The sequence below is a fragment of the Python bivittatus genome, unplaced genomic scaffold, assembly GCF_059951505.1.
Source record: "Python bivittatus isolate LINGU-HERP-01145 unplaced genomic scaffold, Pbiv_v1 ctg000480_np1212, whole genome shotgun sequence".
NCBI lineage: Eukaryota > Metazoa > Chordata > Lepidosauria > Squamata > Pythonidae > Python > Python bivittatus.
In genome coordinates this window covers 44,411,037-44,432,111 of record NW_028277075.1, presented here as the reverse complement: position 1 = coordinate 44,432,111, position 21,075 = coordinate 44,411,037, and the positions used below count along the sequence as shown (strand labels likewise).

General features: G+C 37.5%; 1 protein-coding gene across 2 annotated transcripts in view; it reads right to left on the bottom strand.

Annotated features, from left to right (window-relative positions):
• PRMT3 (protein arginine methyltransferase 3) overlaps nt 1-21,075 on the bottom strand; it is a 75,448-nt gene that overhangs the window by 22,764 nt on the left and 31,609 nt on the right. The window contains exons 12-13 of one of the 2 annotated variants that reach the window (XM_088145833.1): nt 7,798-7,913; nt 4,541-4,627 (exon numbers count right to left, since the gene is read on the bottom strand). In XM_088145833.1, the coding sequence (XP_088001959.1) occupies nt 4,541-4,627; nt 7,798-7,913 (203 nt within the window). Of the gene's footprint in view, nt 1-4,540; nt 4,628-7,725; nt 7,914-21,075 lie in introns of both variants that reach the window. The other variant, XM_007425291.4, reaches the window with a different exon arrangement.

The window sequence follows — 21,075 nt, the reverse complement described above, 5'->3', positions numbered from 1 at the left end:
GTACTAATTGCATTGTCATTAACATGTGAAGAACATTTATCTCAATTCTATGTTTCACCTACAGATTCCAGAAGGATGAAGGAGGTTCTGAACAGATGATTGAAGGTAGAGAAGAAAAAAAAATGGCATCCTGAACTTTGGTCCTATGAGCAGCATTCTTAATGTCATGTAGCTGCTGTGTTTCTCCTCCTTCATATATAACATGGACTATTAGAAATAAAAATAGTCACATTTTCCTTTTTTCCTCCTTTTGTCTACATATGACATCCTCATATATACTGCACACTGATGATGTGCAAACTGATGTTTTTGGTTTTTTTTAAACACAGTGTTCCCCCAACATAAAGGAGCCAGCAGCATGGATAGCTCAAGATGTCAGGATTGGAACCTGCTAAATTTAATATTACAAGGAAGAACGTTATTAAAAATGTGGATTACTTTACTTTCTATCCAGAACACAGCCATATATAGTATAGTTCTAATTCTAGCATTCACTGAGGAATACATAGCTTTATGGTAGAATGCAATACATATCCAGTTATAAGTCAGTGGGACTTACAATTAAACTGGGTATAGTACTGTAATGTTTTCTGTTTAACTAATTTAAAGTGGAACATCTCAGAGTTTATAATACAAATTAATAAGAATAAATGTATATCAATATATAATTGACTATGACTGATACAACATAGTAATGTATCATGCAATTTAGTTACTTGTCAATTTTGTGGTAGAGAAGAAACCTGCTGCTTAAGTGAATCAGCTGTACTGTAATAAATGAACACCACGACAGGATAAGTGAGTTGCGTTCTTGTAATTCTGACAAATATGTAGAGCTTGACTGAGAAGGTGAAGAACTTACACCTTTTGAAAATAATATGAAACTGAATTCCCTTGTGATGCTGATTTGGGCTCAGTGACTAAAAAAATGTATACTTACTGCCATCAACAGTAGGGGGCAGGAGCAGAAATTAAAAAATGGCATGATGACTTGAGACTGTGTGATCAAAGCCCTGCCCCCTTTTTACATATGTTGACACTATGAGCACCTACAAAAGTGTGAGGCTTCAATTATCTGATATCTAGTCTTTTTGACTGCCATCTAGACTTTTTTTGATCCTTCTCTCCTACAGACACCACTGCTGATTGCACGAGGACTCATCTCAGTTTACCAACAATTATTGGCAGCCAACAAGAAGACAAATGAACTTCTCTTTCAAAAATATATGATAGGATTGCAGGAAGGAAATTCATAGGAGAAAGCACTGAAGTTTCAAAATAACAAGTACCATAAAATTGTCTGGCAAAGGAAGATTACAAATGCAGATGTAAAAGAGTCTGGGAAAGGAATTATAGAAGTCAATAGAAAATAAAGCAGTGATTTCTAATAAGCCTTGCTCACCTGCCAGTATGGTATCCCAACCATTTGGACTAAGTACACAAATTATTGAAGGCAGTAATTCACATATTCTGCAACCAGAGTTATGCTTCTGATTACTGTAAATGAGATGAATGGGAGTAGATGGCATAATAGACAAGTTATTACCCACCCACTTGCCCAACTACAATAGCAGGAATTTCATAGAGGCTTGAGAAACACTGAGGGACTCCCTAGTCGCACTGATTACAAGATAATTATTTTAACCTTCAAATGTACAATTCTGGCCTCATGCTTTTAAGAATGGAAAGCTTTCCAAGAAAATTTCAGATTATTCCTATATGGATTTTTAAAGATGATGGTATTGCCTGCCTACTGAAAGGCAGAGGCCAAACCCTGGCTGAGGGCTTGAACAGTGCCTGGAAAACAGCACAGTATCATAATATTGGCTGTCAATTAATGGTAAGACAAGGTACTTAGCCAAACTGAAGGTCAGGTCTAATTAAGCATGAATTCTCAGAACAAGGAAGGGAGACACAGCCAGATTGGAGAGGACAAAATATAGAAAAAGTTGAAACACAGGGCAAAGATATGGTCCAACCCTACAACGTTCCTCCCATCTGACTGAAAAAAGAAATGTTGCACATGCAGGAAATAGTAAAGACTACACTAGAAACAGATTCTACCTCTACTGCAGGGGTTCCTAAACTTCATGCCATCAAACCTCCCTTTAGTGTAATCTTAATGTACATACTTCCCCTAAAAATCCAAACACCCAAATGAACACATCACTCAAAACTAGTATTTTGGGAAAGGTGGATTGATTGTAACAATGTACAACTAAAAGATTCTTCAATCTCCCCCGGACTCTGTCTGTACTTCTGCAAGGAAGGTATATCTCACAGCTTGGGAAACCCTACTCTACTGAATCATTTGGATATCTAGTTCCCATAAATTGTGAAAGTGACTACTGGTTCATTAAATTATATGGCAGTGGTACAAGAGATTAAGGCCACCAGCCAATAAAAAGTGAAGGCAAAACTGAACTCAAAATCATGAAATAATGGATCCTGGATACTCCAACAGACACAAAGGTTACCCAATCTTTTGTTTCCTGATCTTCAGAGGTACATAGCAGCATTGGCACCATACCTCCAGCAATTAGAGCTTCGAAAATACAGAAGGGGCTTCATATTAATGCACCTTCCTGCTCTCTCCTCTGAAGTACTGGAACACAGATATTTTAACACCATATTTGGAGTGACTATGGTCCAAATAAAAAGCAAGACAAATTGAGATCATTGAGTCTCTCCTCCTACAGTGTTCATTTTACAGGGATATTCAAAGTGTTTTTATCTCCTCTATATTGTCAACATGGCTAGGCATTTCTGGTTCAATATACCTCTGAATATTATTACCATATTAAAATGTTTCAACAACACATAGTGGTTAATTTTAGCAAGGCAACCTACACAATCCACCAGGAACTGATCAAGGAAAAAAAACTAGTTATTCAGACACAGATCAAGTCTAGAATTGCAATCTAGACTTTTTGCTGTTTAATTTCAATGCCCTGGTATATCTTTTGATCTATTATATTCTAATACTTCTTTTTTTTTTAGTATTTTTTAACCCTATATTATTTTATAAATAACTCAAGGTGGTGAACATACCTAATACTCCTTCCTCCTCCTATTTTCCCCACAACAACCACCCTGTGAAGTGAGTTGGGCTGAGAGAGAGTGACTGGCCCAAAGTCACCCAGCCAGCTTTCTTTTTACACATTGACAAGCTATGAAGTAACATTAAACAGAGGCAGTAAATGTAGGTATTTGGTTACTGGTGCTTCTATCTGTGGTGTTCACGCCTGATAGATTCACATAATATATGACAGCTATGTGCATTGCATAGTTTATTTTCTTTATTTTCTATATTGACTTTCAAGTTGACATGTGACAAAAATATGTAGATCAGTGAATGGTATGAAAATGCCTGATGTAGAATTCCATCTTTGAAAGGTACTGGATGCAATTATCTACAGCATAACAAGCATGTTGCTGTGTTATATTCTGAGGAAATAAATGGCAAAAGTGCAACAAAAATAACAGGGGTTAGCTATGAAAGAATCCTAGGTGAGCAGATTCAACAATTTTGGTATTCCCAAAATGGAATGTGAAAATATTGCCTAAATTCATCCTACTGTATATAACTAGTTTGAATCCATTATTCTATATGTTGGTGCAGGAGGGAGGAGAGCGGGAGGGGGGAGAAGTTAATAGTTTGCACCACCTACTGGAGAGAGTGAATTATTGTTTCTTTATGACAGTCAAAATGAGAAATTTCTTTCAGGCTACAGCACTACATATACTTGACTGGAAATGTCATACTGCCAAATAGAACCAAATAATCTTCTCAGTTTTCTAGTTTACAAAACTTTATAATGATACCATGTAGTTATAAAACATATTAACATATTAAGCATTTATTCTTTTACTGTAAATCTAATCAAAACTGAGATTCAGAAATCAAGCAAAAATATATGTTTAACGATCTCCAACAAACATAACACCAATAATGTATTCTGCTGTCTATTTACTGCAAGATTAGGCAGTCTGATATGATGGATGGACTGTCAATCTCTGACTAAATAGCCACATTTCATCATAAAATCATGGTCATAAGATGTCAATAATCTTACATTACAAAGTACAAATGATATTTGGCAATGTGTTGGGTTTTTTGTGCAGTCCCATAAATATTTAATAAAAAACCAATAACTCCCAAATCTTACATTCCACATTTATCACTCTAGAATTGGAGAACATCAACATATACAAAACAACAAATGGAATCTGAAAATGGATAAAACTTATATCTATCCAAAAAAATGGAAAGGCATAGTATTCTATAGAAAAGCACTGAGCAATCTGTGAACAAATCTGAAGATTTAACTGTTGGAAAGATAATCAGCCAAGACACAACACAATGGCCAAGGATAAGGCAAATCTGCCTAAAGAGACTGCCACATATCTGCAGCTACCAAATTATGGATTCAGGTCAGTGGCTTTTATCTTGTTAAACAAAAACTTGTTAATACAAACAAGATTTAAAAAATGGGCATCTGATCCCCAGAAATGTTTTTATAAGTGAAACAAAACTTACTGTACACACGGAAGTCTTTGTGACTGTCAAAATGAAATCTGATGAAAATTCCAGTTCTGGAACTGAGATAACATGGCAGTCTATCCGCTGCAAGGTAATGCAAATATGAGTTTGAGAACCAAAGAAAAGAAAATCATATATGGAATTTAGAGAGGCTGATAACTATTTTAACGTATTCTGTGTTGCAGATTTTACATTAGAGTTCCCAGTCCTTCCAGATGAAACATTCCTATGGGACGAGTGCAAGATGCACAAAGGCACCATCAGGCATACGTAGGAATAAGTGCTAAAGGCCAAAGGCTCATCCAACTTGTATCAAAAGCACCTCTCTCAGCAAAATTAGCTATTTACCATATCTATATATAATTATATGTGTGAACCCAAGCCCAAAATACAGAATTTTGCTCTCAGTTTTGAGTTTAGGGCTATTAATTGCTTTTTTAATAGCTGTTCTCCAGCACTGCGTGGTAAATGACTTTTGAAAATATTTAAAGTTAAAAGTAGCTTGCAATGCGGAATTTTAAAAACACTCCATGCTGAGTAAGGATCAGAAGATACACTTTTTCCATTGCATTATTCATCACTCTGCATCTCAATAATATGTTGGATTTTTAACTTTTCCTAAAAAACAAAACAAAAAAAACCCATTTCCTTTATTCTAGCAAGTCTGGCTCAGGGTGTGGTGTCTAGAAGTTTGGCCTTCTCAGTGGTGGCACTCAATATAGCCCTTCCTCCTGAGGGAAGCTCAACTAGTCCCCTTTCCATTATGTTTTAAGCAACAACTGAACATATGACTGTCTACTCCAGTCTTTGCAGGGCAGCTATTACTCCAGGACCGGTCTTCTTTTCAAAAATGAAATTTCTTTTAAGTGCTGTACTTTGATTTTTGTTGCCTTGTTTTATGGCAGATTTTTAAAATTCATTTTTGTACACAGTTCTTGGTTTGGGAGGGAAAAAGGGTATAAAAATATATCTTTTAAATTTCAATGTATGTGAAAATGATAAGTATAAATGATTTAAGACAGAAGTGTATCGATGGAAATGGAGAGCTGATATGTCTTCTCTCATAAAGCATTCAGTGAGGATAAAAATTCTTCCACTGTAAAAAATAGAATATCCTTCCAACAACAAATAAAAATGGCCTAACCAAATGGAAATAATAATCCATTTTTCTACTTAGTATAAGCATAAAACAATGGTTATGGGATCCAGAGTAAATATTTACAATCTAATATATTGTGTACAAACATCTTAAGACTGAAACAAACTGCCAGAAGTTTGAAATCGATCCTTGAATATTTTCAAGAAGAGACTAATATTTATTACGTATCTACAGTGGAGCCAGAAGATCTAGCCTCCTCTTTCTAGCCCAGCAATTCTATTATACTCATTCAGTTTACAAATGATGTTCAGCAATTGTTCAGCCCATAAAATAGAAATATCCTTGAAAATGTACTCAGTTCAATCTTACGTATTAGCAGATTTTCACGAACCTAAATAGAGTATGACAAAGGCATTACTCATATTCACCCACATTTGACTGCTGAATGTATATTCTTCGACATTACATGATTAATAAAGTACATTTTTATAATTTCCTGGATATTTCAAAGTCACCAGTTCTACAAAGCTGCTATTAATCTTGGTTATTTACTCATAATGACCCTCTTGGTCAATTCCTTAGTTTTATTATATGTTACACAGGAAAATATGTTCAGAATGTAAAGATTATCTGATAGCTTTTATCCACCATGATTGCATTAGCATATCTTCTCAGTTTTAAAACTACAACTTGGCTTTTTTTTTTTTTGTACCTTCTAGCCAATGTTGACTAGAAAGACTGCCTGAACTAGTACCTGCATTTTTTAGCAAGATTTCAGAAGTGGTTTACCATTGCTTCCTTCGTAGGGCTGAGAGAGTGACTGGCCCAAGGTCCCCCAGTGGGCTTTGTGCTCAAGGCAATATTAGCATTCATAGTCTCCCGGTTTCTAACCTGATGCATTAACCTGGCTATAAAGCATGTAAAGGATAATGACAGAATCCATAATCATGCTAGGTATGCTTATCACTTATTGGAATCCTAAACTACAGGATCCCTATTTTTCCAGAGGAATAAGTTTGAAACAGTAAGGCTTTGGATTTTACACATTTGGAGAGTGCTATGAGATGAAATTCTATAACTACAATTTAAATCTGAAATGGAGTTCAGTGCATCCTATTTTGGTCAAGATGAGATAGTGCTGGCAGCAGACCAGCCTTTCTCAGCCTGGCCATCACCAGTTACATAGACTTCAATTCTGAGAGTAAAATTTCACACATCTAAAGAGAACCCAAGTTGAGAGGATGCTCTAAATTAAAAGCCAACCAGTTTCAGTGCATCAGATAATGTAATTTCACTGTGCAAAATACCATATAAACACCAATAACCTGTTTCTTTCTTCTTTACTGTAACAGGAGAACCAAGGGAAGGATCTTTTCTCCAAGCCATTTGTTAATCTTATTCAATATGCACATAATGAAAACATTCTCAAATGTTTTAGGAAGTAGTAGAATGTGAGTGATACTAGGTAAATATCCCAACAACTATTTGCAGAGAAAGCAATATACTCATAATATACTTTGTATTGCCACTTTTTAACCATGCAGACAATACCCACCAATGAATATCTGTTCAGGATAAATGGGAAAAACATTACATTTTTCTACAAATATTAAAAATAAATAATATTAATTAATACAGCTCCCGAACATATGATCTGCTAATCATGTCAAGAGAGTGAGTAAGGAAAAGAGAAAAGAACATAGAATTTGCAGGCTATGATGTCAAGATAGCTGTCTAAGTTATATAATAGATCTTGGGTGAAACTACTGCAAAAGAGCCTGAACATCTACAATCAATAGTTGTTGAATGGCAGATAACTCTTATACCTTCTCATTTTATTCTTGATTTTATTCTTTTTTCCCAAGAAGGGGGCTAGGAAGCAGAATAGAAATAGTCTAACAAAAGACTAAAAATCCATACTGGTAATTCCAAAACATAGCACCATGGACTTCATAATTCTATTGACCAAGAATTAAAAGCCAATATATTAATTTCCTATAATGACAGTTTTATATAAGGACCGTCCACAAAGAAAGTGAATGACATATTATTTTTTAGAAGATGCCATTATCTGTCACAGTACCTTGATGACATAAGCTTCAGATATTAGAGTCCTTGAATCTAAGATTTCCACAACTGCTTCAGGTATTATCACCTTTTTCATGCAGGACATATTGAAGCCATACACATCATCCCAGAAAGCCAACTGGTCAGTATGCTTAGCGATATCACTTATGGCTGCAAGGCTAATGGTACAGGAGTCAGGATACACTGCAATCAGATAAATTATTCAATAGTGAGGACTGTGTAGGGGCAAATTCTGTAAGAGAGAAGCCGAATTCTGTTAAACATGCTGAAGGAAAACAAAACATTTAAATGTAGCAATTCCACAGATGCATCTCTGAAATAAGATCCTCTAGGACTAAAATAAAAGTGTATTTCCATGAATGGAGTATAGAAAAGTTGTAATCACTGTAGAATGTTTTTCTTTTGCTGGCATGTGGAAGAGGAGGAGGAGAGCTTTGAGTCTATCTGTGTATAACAAAAGTCTACAATATAAAAGAGATAATACAAACAGTTTTGAACGGCTAAACTTTATTTTTCTAAGAAGTGTCTTCCTCATTCAACTTTTAATTTATTTTAATTTGATTCATATCCTTCCTACTCTATTTGAGCACTCAAGAGACCTCAAGAACAGGACAAACACAGAGTGCAAAAATGTGGCAGCCAGCTGAGCCAGGAATAGCAGAGGCATCTTCAAAAGGACCTCTTCTGCAGATCTTAAGGCCCATGCAGGTTTGTAAGAGGAGAGGAGGTATCTTAGATAGCAAGCCTTGAGCTCTTCCAGGATTTTTAAAGTTCATATCAATATATTGTCGAAGGCTTTCATGGCTGGCATACGATGGCTGGTGTGGGTCTTCCGGGCTGTGTGGCCATGTTCTTGAAGTTCTGTTTCCTAACGTTTCGCCAGCACCTGTGACCGGCATCTTCAGAGTTCTCTCTGCTCCTGTCTGTGCTCCTGCACTCTGAAGATGCCGGTCACAGGTGCTGGCGAAACGTTAGGAAACAGAACTTCAAGAACACGGCCACACAGCCCGGAAGACCCACACCAGCCTTCATATCAATATTTTAAATTGGGTCCAAGAAACATCTGACAACCAGTGCAGATTCTTCAGTACAGGCATATCATCTCTGTATCTTGTACCATCTAGCAGGCTGGCTGCCACATTTTTGCACCAATTGCAACAGTCTAGATACTGAGATCAAAGACCCTAAAAAGCATTCAAATATACAAATTAGCTGTATCTATTTTAAGTCAACATACTGAATATACTATAACCTTAATGCTTATTCAGAATCAAATGTTTGGAAGAAGTGATCAAAATTACAGGATAAACAATTGTACTGTATAAATATTCTTGCCTGGTAAAGTAGCTAAAGAAACTGGCTTTCCCAAAAATGGGAGAAAACCCCGTTTTCAGACTCAAAGTCTTTCAAGGATTCAGTATTTTATTCTAAAAGAAAAGGGATATTACTCACACACACAAAAAAGTCACCCATGCAGTTGAAACAAATCAGTAGTTCTGCATAGCTGACAACTGCCATACATACTGACATATGACATACTTGACAGGAGAATGTTATTTCTTGGATCAGACAAGGTTGCTGACTTTGTGGCTTACACTTGACTTCTCCATCTTCCAACTTTCCAGGCCTATTCCTGGATTATCAACAACATGCCTGATTAAATACTGACAAAATGATTTGAGTCAAGCTACTTTCAAAAACAACTCTGGTGCAACATACAGCAAGCAAATGGAGTAATAACAGGCTGATTCATATCATAAACCTTATAACCTTGATAGAAAATTGCTCCATTCCAAAATCCAGACAACCATGATCCTGCCAGACTTTCATAGGATCTAGAAGGCCTGGTTCTTTTCCCCCAGAATGCAGCATGAAACTGCCTAGGTGTGTGGTTGGAGTTCATTGTCCGAGGCACAATATGCTTTTATGGATGTGTTGTTTTGTACTATTACATGTTTAATTCTGCACAAGCTGTCCAGATCACCTGGTGAGAGAGTGGCCTTAAAAACTGAAGGAAGAAATATATAACTAAACAAACAGGGTGAGGGCAAGACTAACAAAAAAAGTTATAGCTACTTGCGAGGCTGCAAAAATCTGGGTGATCACTAGATGGTAGCAGAGATACAGGTGTACAATGGTGCCATTTAGTGTCAGTCTAGAATTTTTCCAAATTTTAGAGAGAGCTCATTTGTTTGACTATTTGCAGGAAACAAATCTTTGAACTATACAGGAGTTAAGTCTTTCATCTTTCTGTAGACAGGTAGGTCTTAAAGTGAGAAAAAAGAAACAGATGCTCCAAATGCATATTTACCAGGTTGATATTGTAAGACACTCTGAAGTGAGTGTTCTAATATTACTGTATTCCTAGATCTGTTCTTTGACCAACTGATTTTTAAATGGCAAGTGATTTTAAAAATGCAAAGGAAAGGGGGGAGTTGGAGGTTTAGCTCACTCTTTATCTTAACAATACAGTACAATACTGTGTTTCACTGTAATCTCATTTAAAAAATCATTCATAGAAAAGATCCAGTTTAATGGAAAGTATTTTCATTAATCATCTAAAAAAAGAGGAAAGGGTTTTGAACCAGCCACTTCACTGAGGAGCCAGTTTCAGCCCTTAAGCCTTGCTATTTATAAAAATAAATCCTTGTCAATGTAAGACTCCTTTAATTCCTAATTCTTGCTTATTCCATCATTTTGTTTTTATCTGATTGAATTATTTCTCAACATAGGTGATATGAAACTGCTGATCAGACATCGCAGGGCAGTGCACTTTAGCAACGGTGTGGATTTGTCATCTGTGTCCTTCTCGATTCACCGCCTCCAAATCATTTGTCATTAGTAACAGCTCATACTGAGAACAAAGTAAGATGGGAAATCTTTGATCCCTCAGCAATGCTTCACAAAATTAAGTACGGTAAGAGGGTAATACAGAGGGAACTGCAAAGCTGAACCACAGTTGAAAGCAAACATCCTCTGAAGGTGGGAAGGCAACTACGATCAATCACTCTTTCATGTAGTACTTCTGCTTCAGAGAAGTCTTTTGCAAGCCACAGCCTAATATATTTTACAGAGAGCTTTCTGGGCAACTTGAGGGAGATGAGAAGGAGATATCAAAATAGCCCAGTGCTGCTATGTTAATACAGTCATAATATAGAGTCAGCTGGCTATAATATAGCAGAATACTGCTGCAGTAACAAAAGAAAAAAAATACAGGAGGAAAGAAAAGAATATAGTGCAAAAGGTAGATTTCCTTTCTTGCTAATTTTTTTTTTAAAGTTGCATAAAGCCAATGTGCAAGAAGCAAAAATACATTACCTTTTCTGAAAAAATATGAGCATAAAAGCAATTGTTTAAGAAGGGGAAGTATCCAGGATAATACTTTGGCAAAAAGAACCTTCACTCACACGCACAGCTTATTTCATCAATATAAAAACTTGAAAGCCATAAACATTTGCATATTAGAATTCTTACTACTGGATAAATTTGTGACTTTATCCCTTTAACGTCAGCTTTAAAAAAGTGAGGAAAGCTGTTGCTTTATATTCTTGTAGAAGCATCAAGTTATCAGGCAATACATAGATGCTGCTGGAAACAACTAACAGAATATCATTTTCTTTCAATCAGAATGTAACAATCCAATATGGTGGTGGGAGTGGGAATTTGCACTGGAAACGTGGCAGAACTAAGGACATATTTAGGAGAGGCCACACAAAATAAAAGAGTTGTTTTGTTGCTAGTCCTATGTACAATCACCTCTAATCAAAAGAATCAGATAATAAGCAATAGAAGAAAAATTTGCCTTGCCAAAAGTAGGAGAATGTGATGAACAGAAAGAATCTGAACTGTAAAACAAAGTGTTGTATGGTGGGGGGGGTTTGTTTTTGTTTTCTGAGTCTGTAGCAAAAAAATCTTCCAATTATTTATTAAAAGGCTCACTCTAGCATTTTTCTAGGAATTAATTTCCTAGGCCAATTTGCAAAGAATACCAGGATCGCAAAACATATCAAAATGAGCAGGAATGATTAAGACAAGTTAGGTCCTTCCCCAGCATCACAATAAAAATAAATTGAACAAAATTTTCTGGGAGGAGTATTCTACTGGGGGGTTGTATTTTTGAAATGTATTTTTAAAATATTATTTAGCTTTTTGTCTGATAATAGGTCTCCAATATATGGTTCTTTAAAGGAAGCCAGTGATGATTCATGAAGACTCTCCAAATAGGTTGATGGGAAGCATCACTCCCTATGTCCTTGAAGCTGTAACTGCTGGTGGTAGCCTCCCTCCCTACCACAATGTGTGCTATCTAGCAACAATGAGATATCTTTAAAGGGAGGATATGCCACCTCTTCATATGGATGGTTGGCTTGATAACCTACAGTGTCTAGCTTATTTGAATGGGAGTTGCTGATAAAGGATCTGGCAAGTCAGTGATGGAAAATATCTATTCCCCAGGCTTTGGTGTTGCTGTTTGTGATGAAGCAGCTATTCCAGCCAGTTCCTGAGAAAATGTCCTTCGGCTTCCATTTATCAATCTAATTTATTCTATCCATACTAATAAACAGCTGGAATGCAGTTTTGTTTGTGCAAAATCTCTTTTGCAATTTTTTTTACAGCAAATACAGGTTTGATAGAAAACTACTATATTTAAAAGCTAGTTTCATGTTAAAAATTGGGTAGAACACATGCAAAAACAGTGATAACATATTCATCCTCCCAAAAGGTGATTTCCTCAGTAAGCACCAGCAGCTGAGATGGCACAGGCACACAAAGTAGGGGTTCCAGTGCAATGTTGTCATATGGACTATAGCACTGCTCCTATATGGCGTCTCTCTGTGCACCGATCCCAAGGGGCACCTTAGTTTTCCAAAGAGCTCTGGGAGATGAAGTACCTAGAGTACCGATGGAGAAAGAAAAAGAGTGAATCTGGCTAAATACGAGTAAGAGCCAAAAACATTGTTATTTTTCTGCCCTTATTGCACCCGTCAATAGCTGCCCAGCAGCCCTGGTTACAGTGACCTGTTACTTGGGGGGGCTGGGCCACAGGATCATCTGTGGAGCCGCAGTGAGGAGTATTCATGCTGTTTGGCAGATAAAGTCACCCAGATTCACTTGGAATTGGGCTTTGACTAGGCAGGTCCAAGTCAGTTGCCCGGGGCACAGTCTTCTAAGGGCATCTGAACTGAGCTTGATTCTGGACCTTCCATTCTGGATGATGATGATTTATTAAATTTCTCAACCGCCCATCTCCCCCCAATGGGGGAACTCTGGGCGACTCACAACAAACATTAAAAACATAAATATATATAAATACATAAAACATAATTACTGTCCAGTCTCCAAACTTCCCTTTGTAGGGAATATTGTAGAGAAATTGGTCACATGGTAGCTACAGAGGATCTTGGAGGAAACAGATTAACAGGACTTGTTTCAGTCAGTTTTCAGACTGTGTTATAGCACAGAGACAGCATTGGTAGTGCTTGTTAGTGACCTTTGGCATAGCCAGGATGGGGGTGGAGCATCCATCCTTGTGCTCCCTGATCTCTCAGCAGAGAGATACTGTTAACCACAGTACCCTTCTGGACCAGCTGCAGGGACTGGGAGTGGGAGGCACTGTGGCTGCGATGATTCGCTTCTCCCTCTGTGGTTGGTGTTGATGGGAGGGGAAAGACTGCCCACACAGCCCCTCATTTGTGGGGTGTCTCAGCACTCAACACTCTCTTCTCTCCTGTTTAACATTTACATGGAACTGCTGGGTGAGGTCATCTGTTGGTTTGGTATCATCAGTATGCTGATGATACCCAGCTTTACATTTCAGTCCTGGGCTACATAGGTAAAGCTATTGATCAGTGTCTGGAGGTTGTTTGGGTCTTGATGGGGAGGAAAAGACTTTGACTCAGTCCTGACAAGACTGAGTGGCAGTAGTTGTTTGTGTAATGGTATGTGCGAAAGACCTTGAGAGAGGGGACAAAGAGATACTGCCTAGGGAATGGACAGATAAGAGACAGCATAGCCTGCAGCTGCATAGTAGGCAGGGCAAGAGGCTCAGAAGGGACTCTCCCTAGATTCTCGGGCTGTAAAGGAGACAGTGGGAGAGTTGTACTTTCAGACTTGCAAGATTCTGTTAATGTAGCTTTACAACAAGGTAGAATTAGCTTATCTGGTCATGTTTCCTGTCTGGTCTACCTGATAAGGCTGACGGTTTGGTCCCCCTGGGTTGGGGATGTTTTCACCGTTGGTCTTGGATGGAGTTGCACTTCTCCATTTGAGACTGGTCCACAACTTCTGCACCAAGGGACCCTCTTGGACTTGCAGCTACTGCTCAAAGAACAGGTGGCAGCTGCAGCCAGGAAAGTCTTTGCACAGGTTCATCCGGTGTGCCAGTTGCACCCTTTCCTCGACTGGGAGGCCCTTCAGGTGGTCACTCACCCTCTGGCCATCTCATGATTGGACTGTGCTGTACATGGGGCTGCCCCTAAAGACCATCCAGAACCTACAGCTGGTTCAAAATGCAGTGGTGTAAACAGAAATGGGCACTTTTTGTTGTACCCATGTGTCATCAGTGCTACACAAGCTGCATGGCTTGCCAGTGGGCTTCTGAGTGCAATTCAAGGTGCTGGTTGTAACCTGCAAAGTTCTTCATGGCACATGGCCGGGTTTTTTAGTTATCTCCAATTGTTTCTCCCCACCCAGTACATTTGGGCAGAGGGGATATGCTCCAGGGCCCTCTGCCCTGGGGACCGAGGAAGCATGCCTTCTCTCTTGCTGCCCCACCCTCTGGAACAGCATCCCCCCAAAGATACAGGCAGCTCTCTTACGGATTCCAAAAAAGCCCTTAAGCCCTAGCTCTGTTCCTATGCCTGGGGTTAGTGTGTTTGTGAGGCCCTTGTTGTGTTTTTATTGTTTTGGCTGTTTTTGGTCCAGGCTGTTCATTTTGTTTCATTTTTTAAATTGTTTTGTGTATTTGGATTTTGTAAATGTCCAGAGTCTACTGAAATGGGCAGCCATAACAAATCCAATAAATTAAAAAAAAATGTCAGGTACAATGTCCGATGGGCACTTACTACACTTGGAACTGAAAGTATTACAGAATGGGAAGTATGTCTCCTCGCCACTGCCTCTACAATCTACATTAGTAATCTAATTTAGTAATTTCCTATTCAACCACTGATCTTAATTTACTGCCTATCTTACCTGTTTGGTTCTAAGGCAGACTGGGACTAGTGTAGGCTTGGGTTCTTAATATTTGAAAGAATTTTAGTGTAAGACACCACTTCAGTTTTCTTCTATCCTTTTATTAAGAAGCTTATTAAGATGAGAAGCATTAGCAGTTTCATTTTCTTAGCTTCACTTGACAAGCAAACTAACTACATTGCATTCCACTAAGAATGTCATGCTCCTCCAAAACCTTAGCTGATAAGCAGTTTAAACTGCAAGGTGAGAGCTTTTTTCTCTGCACTCTAAGAAAAACGTACGTGCAGCTCTAAGCACATACATTTGTAGATTACAATGGGAGCTTTTAAATAAACTGCCTTGAGTTTTATGGTTGGGAAGTATGCAAATTGGTGTAATAAATAAATAATATACACAATTTAGGCTTGGATAAATACACAAGTTAACACTGTTGATAGTGAACACCTTAGAGTGGCAGGTAGCATTTCCTTGAAGCAAGGGTTCATGGCTGATATTGCATGTATCTCTCCCAAGGCAGCCAATTCAGTGAAATTTTCAAGGCTGGAACACCCACTCTGAAGATGATTAGAAACTCATATCATATATGATGAAACCACTGCAGGGGTACAACTAAAAGTCAGATGGCCATTCAAAATGTCCGTTATGCCACTCAATTTTAAATGAAATCTAAATAGTCTGAAGCAGCACAGACTATCTCAATTAAAATCAGAATATCTACTTTCTAGAAAGATTGAAATATAAATCATCTTTACCTCCTGAAAAGCATTTAGCATAATAAAGAAAGCAGGACAATTGTTCCAAAGCAGTTGGCAAAAGCTCACTCGTTAGGAATGCCTAAATCCCTGCTAAATGAACTGTGCACTTAGGCTATTGGCATTGTAATGAGCAAGGGAAGTTGATAAATACCTTATCAACTCATACAGATTTGCCAGTTAATTAATTTTAAGAACTGTATTTTCCTCCATCCTCAAAGCAATGTCATTCTGGCAGAAATTATACCACATTTGCCATTTCAAAATTTCCTCTAAGTTATTGTTCCTCTCACTCTGAAGACAACTCTGTTGACATCTTGAGGGCAGGGAAGAAATTTCATATAAAGGATAATAAAAAAGGAAAAAATAAAGAAGTCCAGTCCCTATGTATTCATTGCTCAAGCTATCACATGTATCACAAAAGTACGTACTTCCATGGAATATGACAGTTTTCACTATATCAAAACATACTCACTGTAAACCTTCTTCCTTCCATCTAGTGCAATGGTTACTGGCCTTCCAGCCTAACTCTTTAAAAAGTTCCACTCTAAAAATAATATAGGATATTTTGAATTCACTGGTGTCTGATGTTTACTACAGCACATATCCTCATGCAGAATAGGAGTGGGGGAAATCATTTGATCTTTGAATCCCACCAACTGGCTCATTTATGCATAAATATAAGAAACTATGAAAAAGGCTTCCATTAACCTTCTAAAGCAGCTGGCAGAAGAACATGAATTAAGTATGTTTAAAAACACAACCATTCTATTTACAATCCTGCTAAATGTTCTGGACAATCAACTAGAGTATTATTAATGTTATTTTCCATTGGGAATGAGAAACAAGTAGAGATGATAACCTCCTTTATTTTCAACTACCACTCCTTTCCCCAGTTATATTCTAGCCATATCTGCACATATCTTTTAGGAAAGCCTTAAAAGTATGGCTTTTCCAGCGGTCCCTGGGACAGAACTATTTGTGATCCCACTTCATGATTGATATTGGATATATTAATCCTTGGGTACTTAGGTTCTCCCCCCCCCCAGTAGTTTAATATCTTTGTGCTATTTATTCCATTGGAGTTGTACAGCTTATAAATTCAAATAAATAAATAAAAATATTACCTGGATCTTAATACATTATGAATCATTTAGAGTCACCTCAGCAACAGAAGCAGCTTATAAATTGATTAAAGAAATACATAAGTATCTTAATATAATCTCAATAGCTTGTTTCTGCATTTAGACTCAGCCATTTAATTTAATCTGTTAAACTAGAAAGATAGGATCAATTACACAAGGATAATAATGATTTAGTATATTTTGCTAAACGTTATTTTAACATTGCTACTTTCTTTCCTTCTTGGAAACCCCTTCAGTTTATAAAATGATTGGGTTTTTTTTACTTTTTGTGGATTAAGATTTCATGCAGGACTTTTAAACGTTTTAATTGACTACAAGCCAATGCACTCTGTTCTTCTAATTGTTATGAACTTAACAAATTTGTCTATACCAATTCCATGTATGAAACAGCTCTGCTGACATGTATCACATTATCCAGGAACAGATGTTCATCTAATCCAAAACTGAAATCAAAGTTTAACACAGACATAAGAAATATCAATTACTATTCATCAGCTTTCCTCAATGACAGAGCTATCAGAAGTGCCGTTTAACAAATATTACAGTTAGCTGTATTAAACAGAACAAGGTCTCTGGCTTCAATTTAAATCCCACTCACCTTATTATCCATTTTTAAAAATTTTCCACTGAATAAATGAAAACAAATTTACAAGAAAAGTTCTAAAAGTGATCATGACTTCTTTGGAGATACAGGATAAGAATTCTTCTCCTTTCCTCCAAAAAGGAGACAAAATTTCTCTTCCAAAATTACTACGTATATGTTTGCTTGAAAATTCATGGCATAAGTAGAACAATACAGCAAGATTCATGCAACTGCAGTCCCTTCAGATATGCTATGACATTTCTTCATGTCTATCAATTCTTTCCTTTCTATTTATTTCTTTTTCAGCTTCCCTGTTTCTGAAGCACAGCAGCTACAAAAAGGTTGCAGATGTCAACTGACACTACTTTGTAATGCCAGATGTGGCTCTTCACCTGCCTAATCATGTTTTAGATAGAACAGAAGTTCCCAACCTTTCATTTTTGTGGGCTACTAATTCATCTTCAAAAGGCTACTACTTCACATCACTCTGGGATCTGTCTGCAAGCACACAAAACATGTCATTTCCCCCCTTAATATGAAAGAGAAACTAGTGTAACTTTCTACTGGCAATTGAAATAAGATATGTTGTTTGTAGACTTTATAAGACTGTATTATTCTACCAATAAAAAAAGAAACAAAAATAATAACTGTAAAAAACAAATTTGGTTTATTAAACTGCAACTTGTGTTGGGTGCATTTTCCTTACGCAGGACAAATCTCAGTTTTCAACCTTTTAATAATAACTTTAAAAGAGGAAAAAAACCTAGTTATAAACATTTTTTTCAGCAAAAACAACATGCACATCAATATAGTACAATAGTAAGTAAACTTGTAAATTTTGCATTTTGGCAAAATGCAGCAGATGCCATACCAATTTGGCTTTCTGATACTACACACTGGGCAAACACCAACTCTTTCATGGCACTTTAAATACTGCAGTTTGTCTCAAAAATGGCCTATATTTTCCCTTGGGTAAGCACCATTTTTAATTAAGTCATCCAGCTGTGCACGCAGTTAGTAAGAGGATCAGCGAACACAGAAAATTCAACACTTCCTATTCTATTTCAAAGAGTCAAAATTAGACGTTCCTCAGTCTAAACTCTGTAAATGAGGAGGAGGAGTGAAAATGTACTGGGGATAAATTTTGGTGCTGTACATGCACAGAATGATAAGCCCAGATTCTGGCAGCAATTAGCCTACCATTAAATTATTCTTTATTAAATTTATAAACCACCACATCTCAATAACTCTTGATGTTTAACAAAATTAAAACATAATTACATCAACACTATGGTACAAATAAAAATATCACAACAGCAACTACTACTGGTCACACCTCAATTCACCCCAAAAGCCCACTGGAACAATTATGTTTTGATCTGGAAGGCTACTATAGATGGAGTCAGCTTCACTTCCAAAAGGAGGTTGTTCTAAGGAATCACCACTATTGTTGAAAACTAATGCTTCCTGGCCTTAACCCCACTCATCTCTTGGGATAAGCATTCCAGACAGGACAACTATGGTTGCAGAAAGTAGCCCTGAAGATACTTAGGTGCCAAGCCATAAAGAAACCAGCAATTTGAATTGGACCAACAAATCTAGTGAAAACCAATGGAGGCCTGCAATATTGATTTTCTATGATCCTGACAACATCTGCCAAATAGCATACCAGTCACTGCAATTTGAAGCAAATGCAGTTTCTGAGTAGTCTTCAGAGGCAGTCCCACTGCAGTGCAGTAGCCCAAATGAGTGGTGATGGGGACATAAATCACTGCAGCTAGGTCCTGCTACAAATGTGGCTGAAACTGAAGCTGGGCAAAAACCCTCCTGGCCATTCCCTTTATATGCCCATTCACCAATAGCTATGAGTTCAGAAGAATATCCTGTCACAGACCTATTCCCATATCAAGAGGTACCACCAGAACAGATAGAGAACCATAATGGACATGCAGTGGCCACTCTATTTTGCTTGGGTAGCTTTAGCCTGTTTTGTCCCATTCAGATCTCAGTAGCTTCCAGGCACCAAGAAAAGACCTCTACAGCACCCTTCCAGGTGGTGAAACATGATTAAGTATAATCAGCAAACTAATAATAACTCTTCCATCTTCCAGTGGCTTCATGTAAATGTCTCTCCTGATGTAAAAGCAGAGAAGAGAAAACTGAACCCTGAGATATCCCACATGGGATAACTTCTGCTTCCACCACTACCACCAAGTGGAATCAATGGCTCAGGAAAGAGCAGTAACATTGTAAACAATGCCAATAATCCCCAACCCTTGTAGACAGAAGGAAGGCTGCTGAGAGGTCTAACAAGACTAGGAGGGGTGCACTGCCATTTTGGTTCCTATTAGAGTACTTTGCAACTGCATCCCCTCCACCCATTCAACAATCTTGCCCCAAAAGGAAAAGCAGGACACTTGATGACAGTTATCAAAATTAGCGGGATCTAAGGACAACCTCTTAAGGAGGGAGCTTATCATAGCCTCTTTAAGACTGCGGCAACAACCTCCCTCCTGAAGCAAATTTTTGACAAATTCTTGGATCCAGCCCATCTCTCTCTCTCTCTCTCTCTCTCTCACACACATACACACACACATTTCCATGAAGGAGCAGAGCATGAATTGAGCCCACAAGTGGCAGAAGTCATGCTGGAGAACACCCTATCCACTTCATCAGAGTCAACAGGCCAAAAAGAGTCCAGATCCAGACACTGCCCATATAATGTCAAAACCTCAGCAAATCTGAGCAACTTTATAGGCAAAATGGACATAATGACCAAGAGTGAGATATTCCACTCATTCTTCATTTATTTAGAAGAGTACATTCTCTTTACTCTTCTAAATAAGATCATTGGCTGATAACCTTTTCCAATAAGGAAGAAGAAGCTTCACCTTCCACTAGCATGTGCTTGTGCCCATACTCAGTCAGAATCACTTTTGTTAATGCTTATTTGGCTCCTCATGTTAGTAAAAACAGCTGGAGCTTGCTGGAGCTTCTAATCTAATTAAAAAGAAAAAGCTTATTGTAAGATGGAAACATAGCTTACAATTCTGATTTTAGAAGGGTAGAACAAATTAAGATCCTATATTTGGACATCATCGAGAGCTTTCCATTTTTGGTAAGTTGAACAAGGCAAAGTATAAAATAGGTGTACTAGCACACAATTTACCTAAGAAAAGCCAGAATATATCAACACCCAGAACTTCCTAGAATATTATTAGATCTCTGGTGTAACTGGAAACAATTTATATAAGTGTGCCACAAGTTATAATCCACTTTAGAGTATAGAGGACTTTGAAAAAGTCCCTGATGCCTTTAAGGGTTGCATAGAGAAACTCACTGGCCTGAATTTTGTTCTATGGTTATAAAGTCTTTCTATAGCTCAAATGGGAATAAAAAACTAGTCAAGCATGACAATATTCACAACATAGCAAGAATATTCCAGCCTCCTTTGTCTATTCAGTATGAAATGTCACCATTTTTCCTTATAGGTTATATTTTTTAAAAATGCAAGCATGTTTAATATATTTTGTCTTTCAATGTGGCATACAAACATAAGCACACAGTTCCAGGTTTAAAATAAAACAGTATACAGGTATGATTTCTCCTGCCTCATTCTCTTGAAACTACACATGAAAATCATGTTCTACTTAAAGGGAAAACACAACACA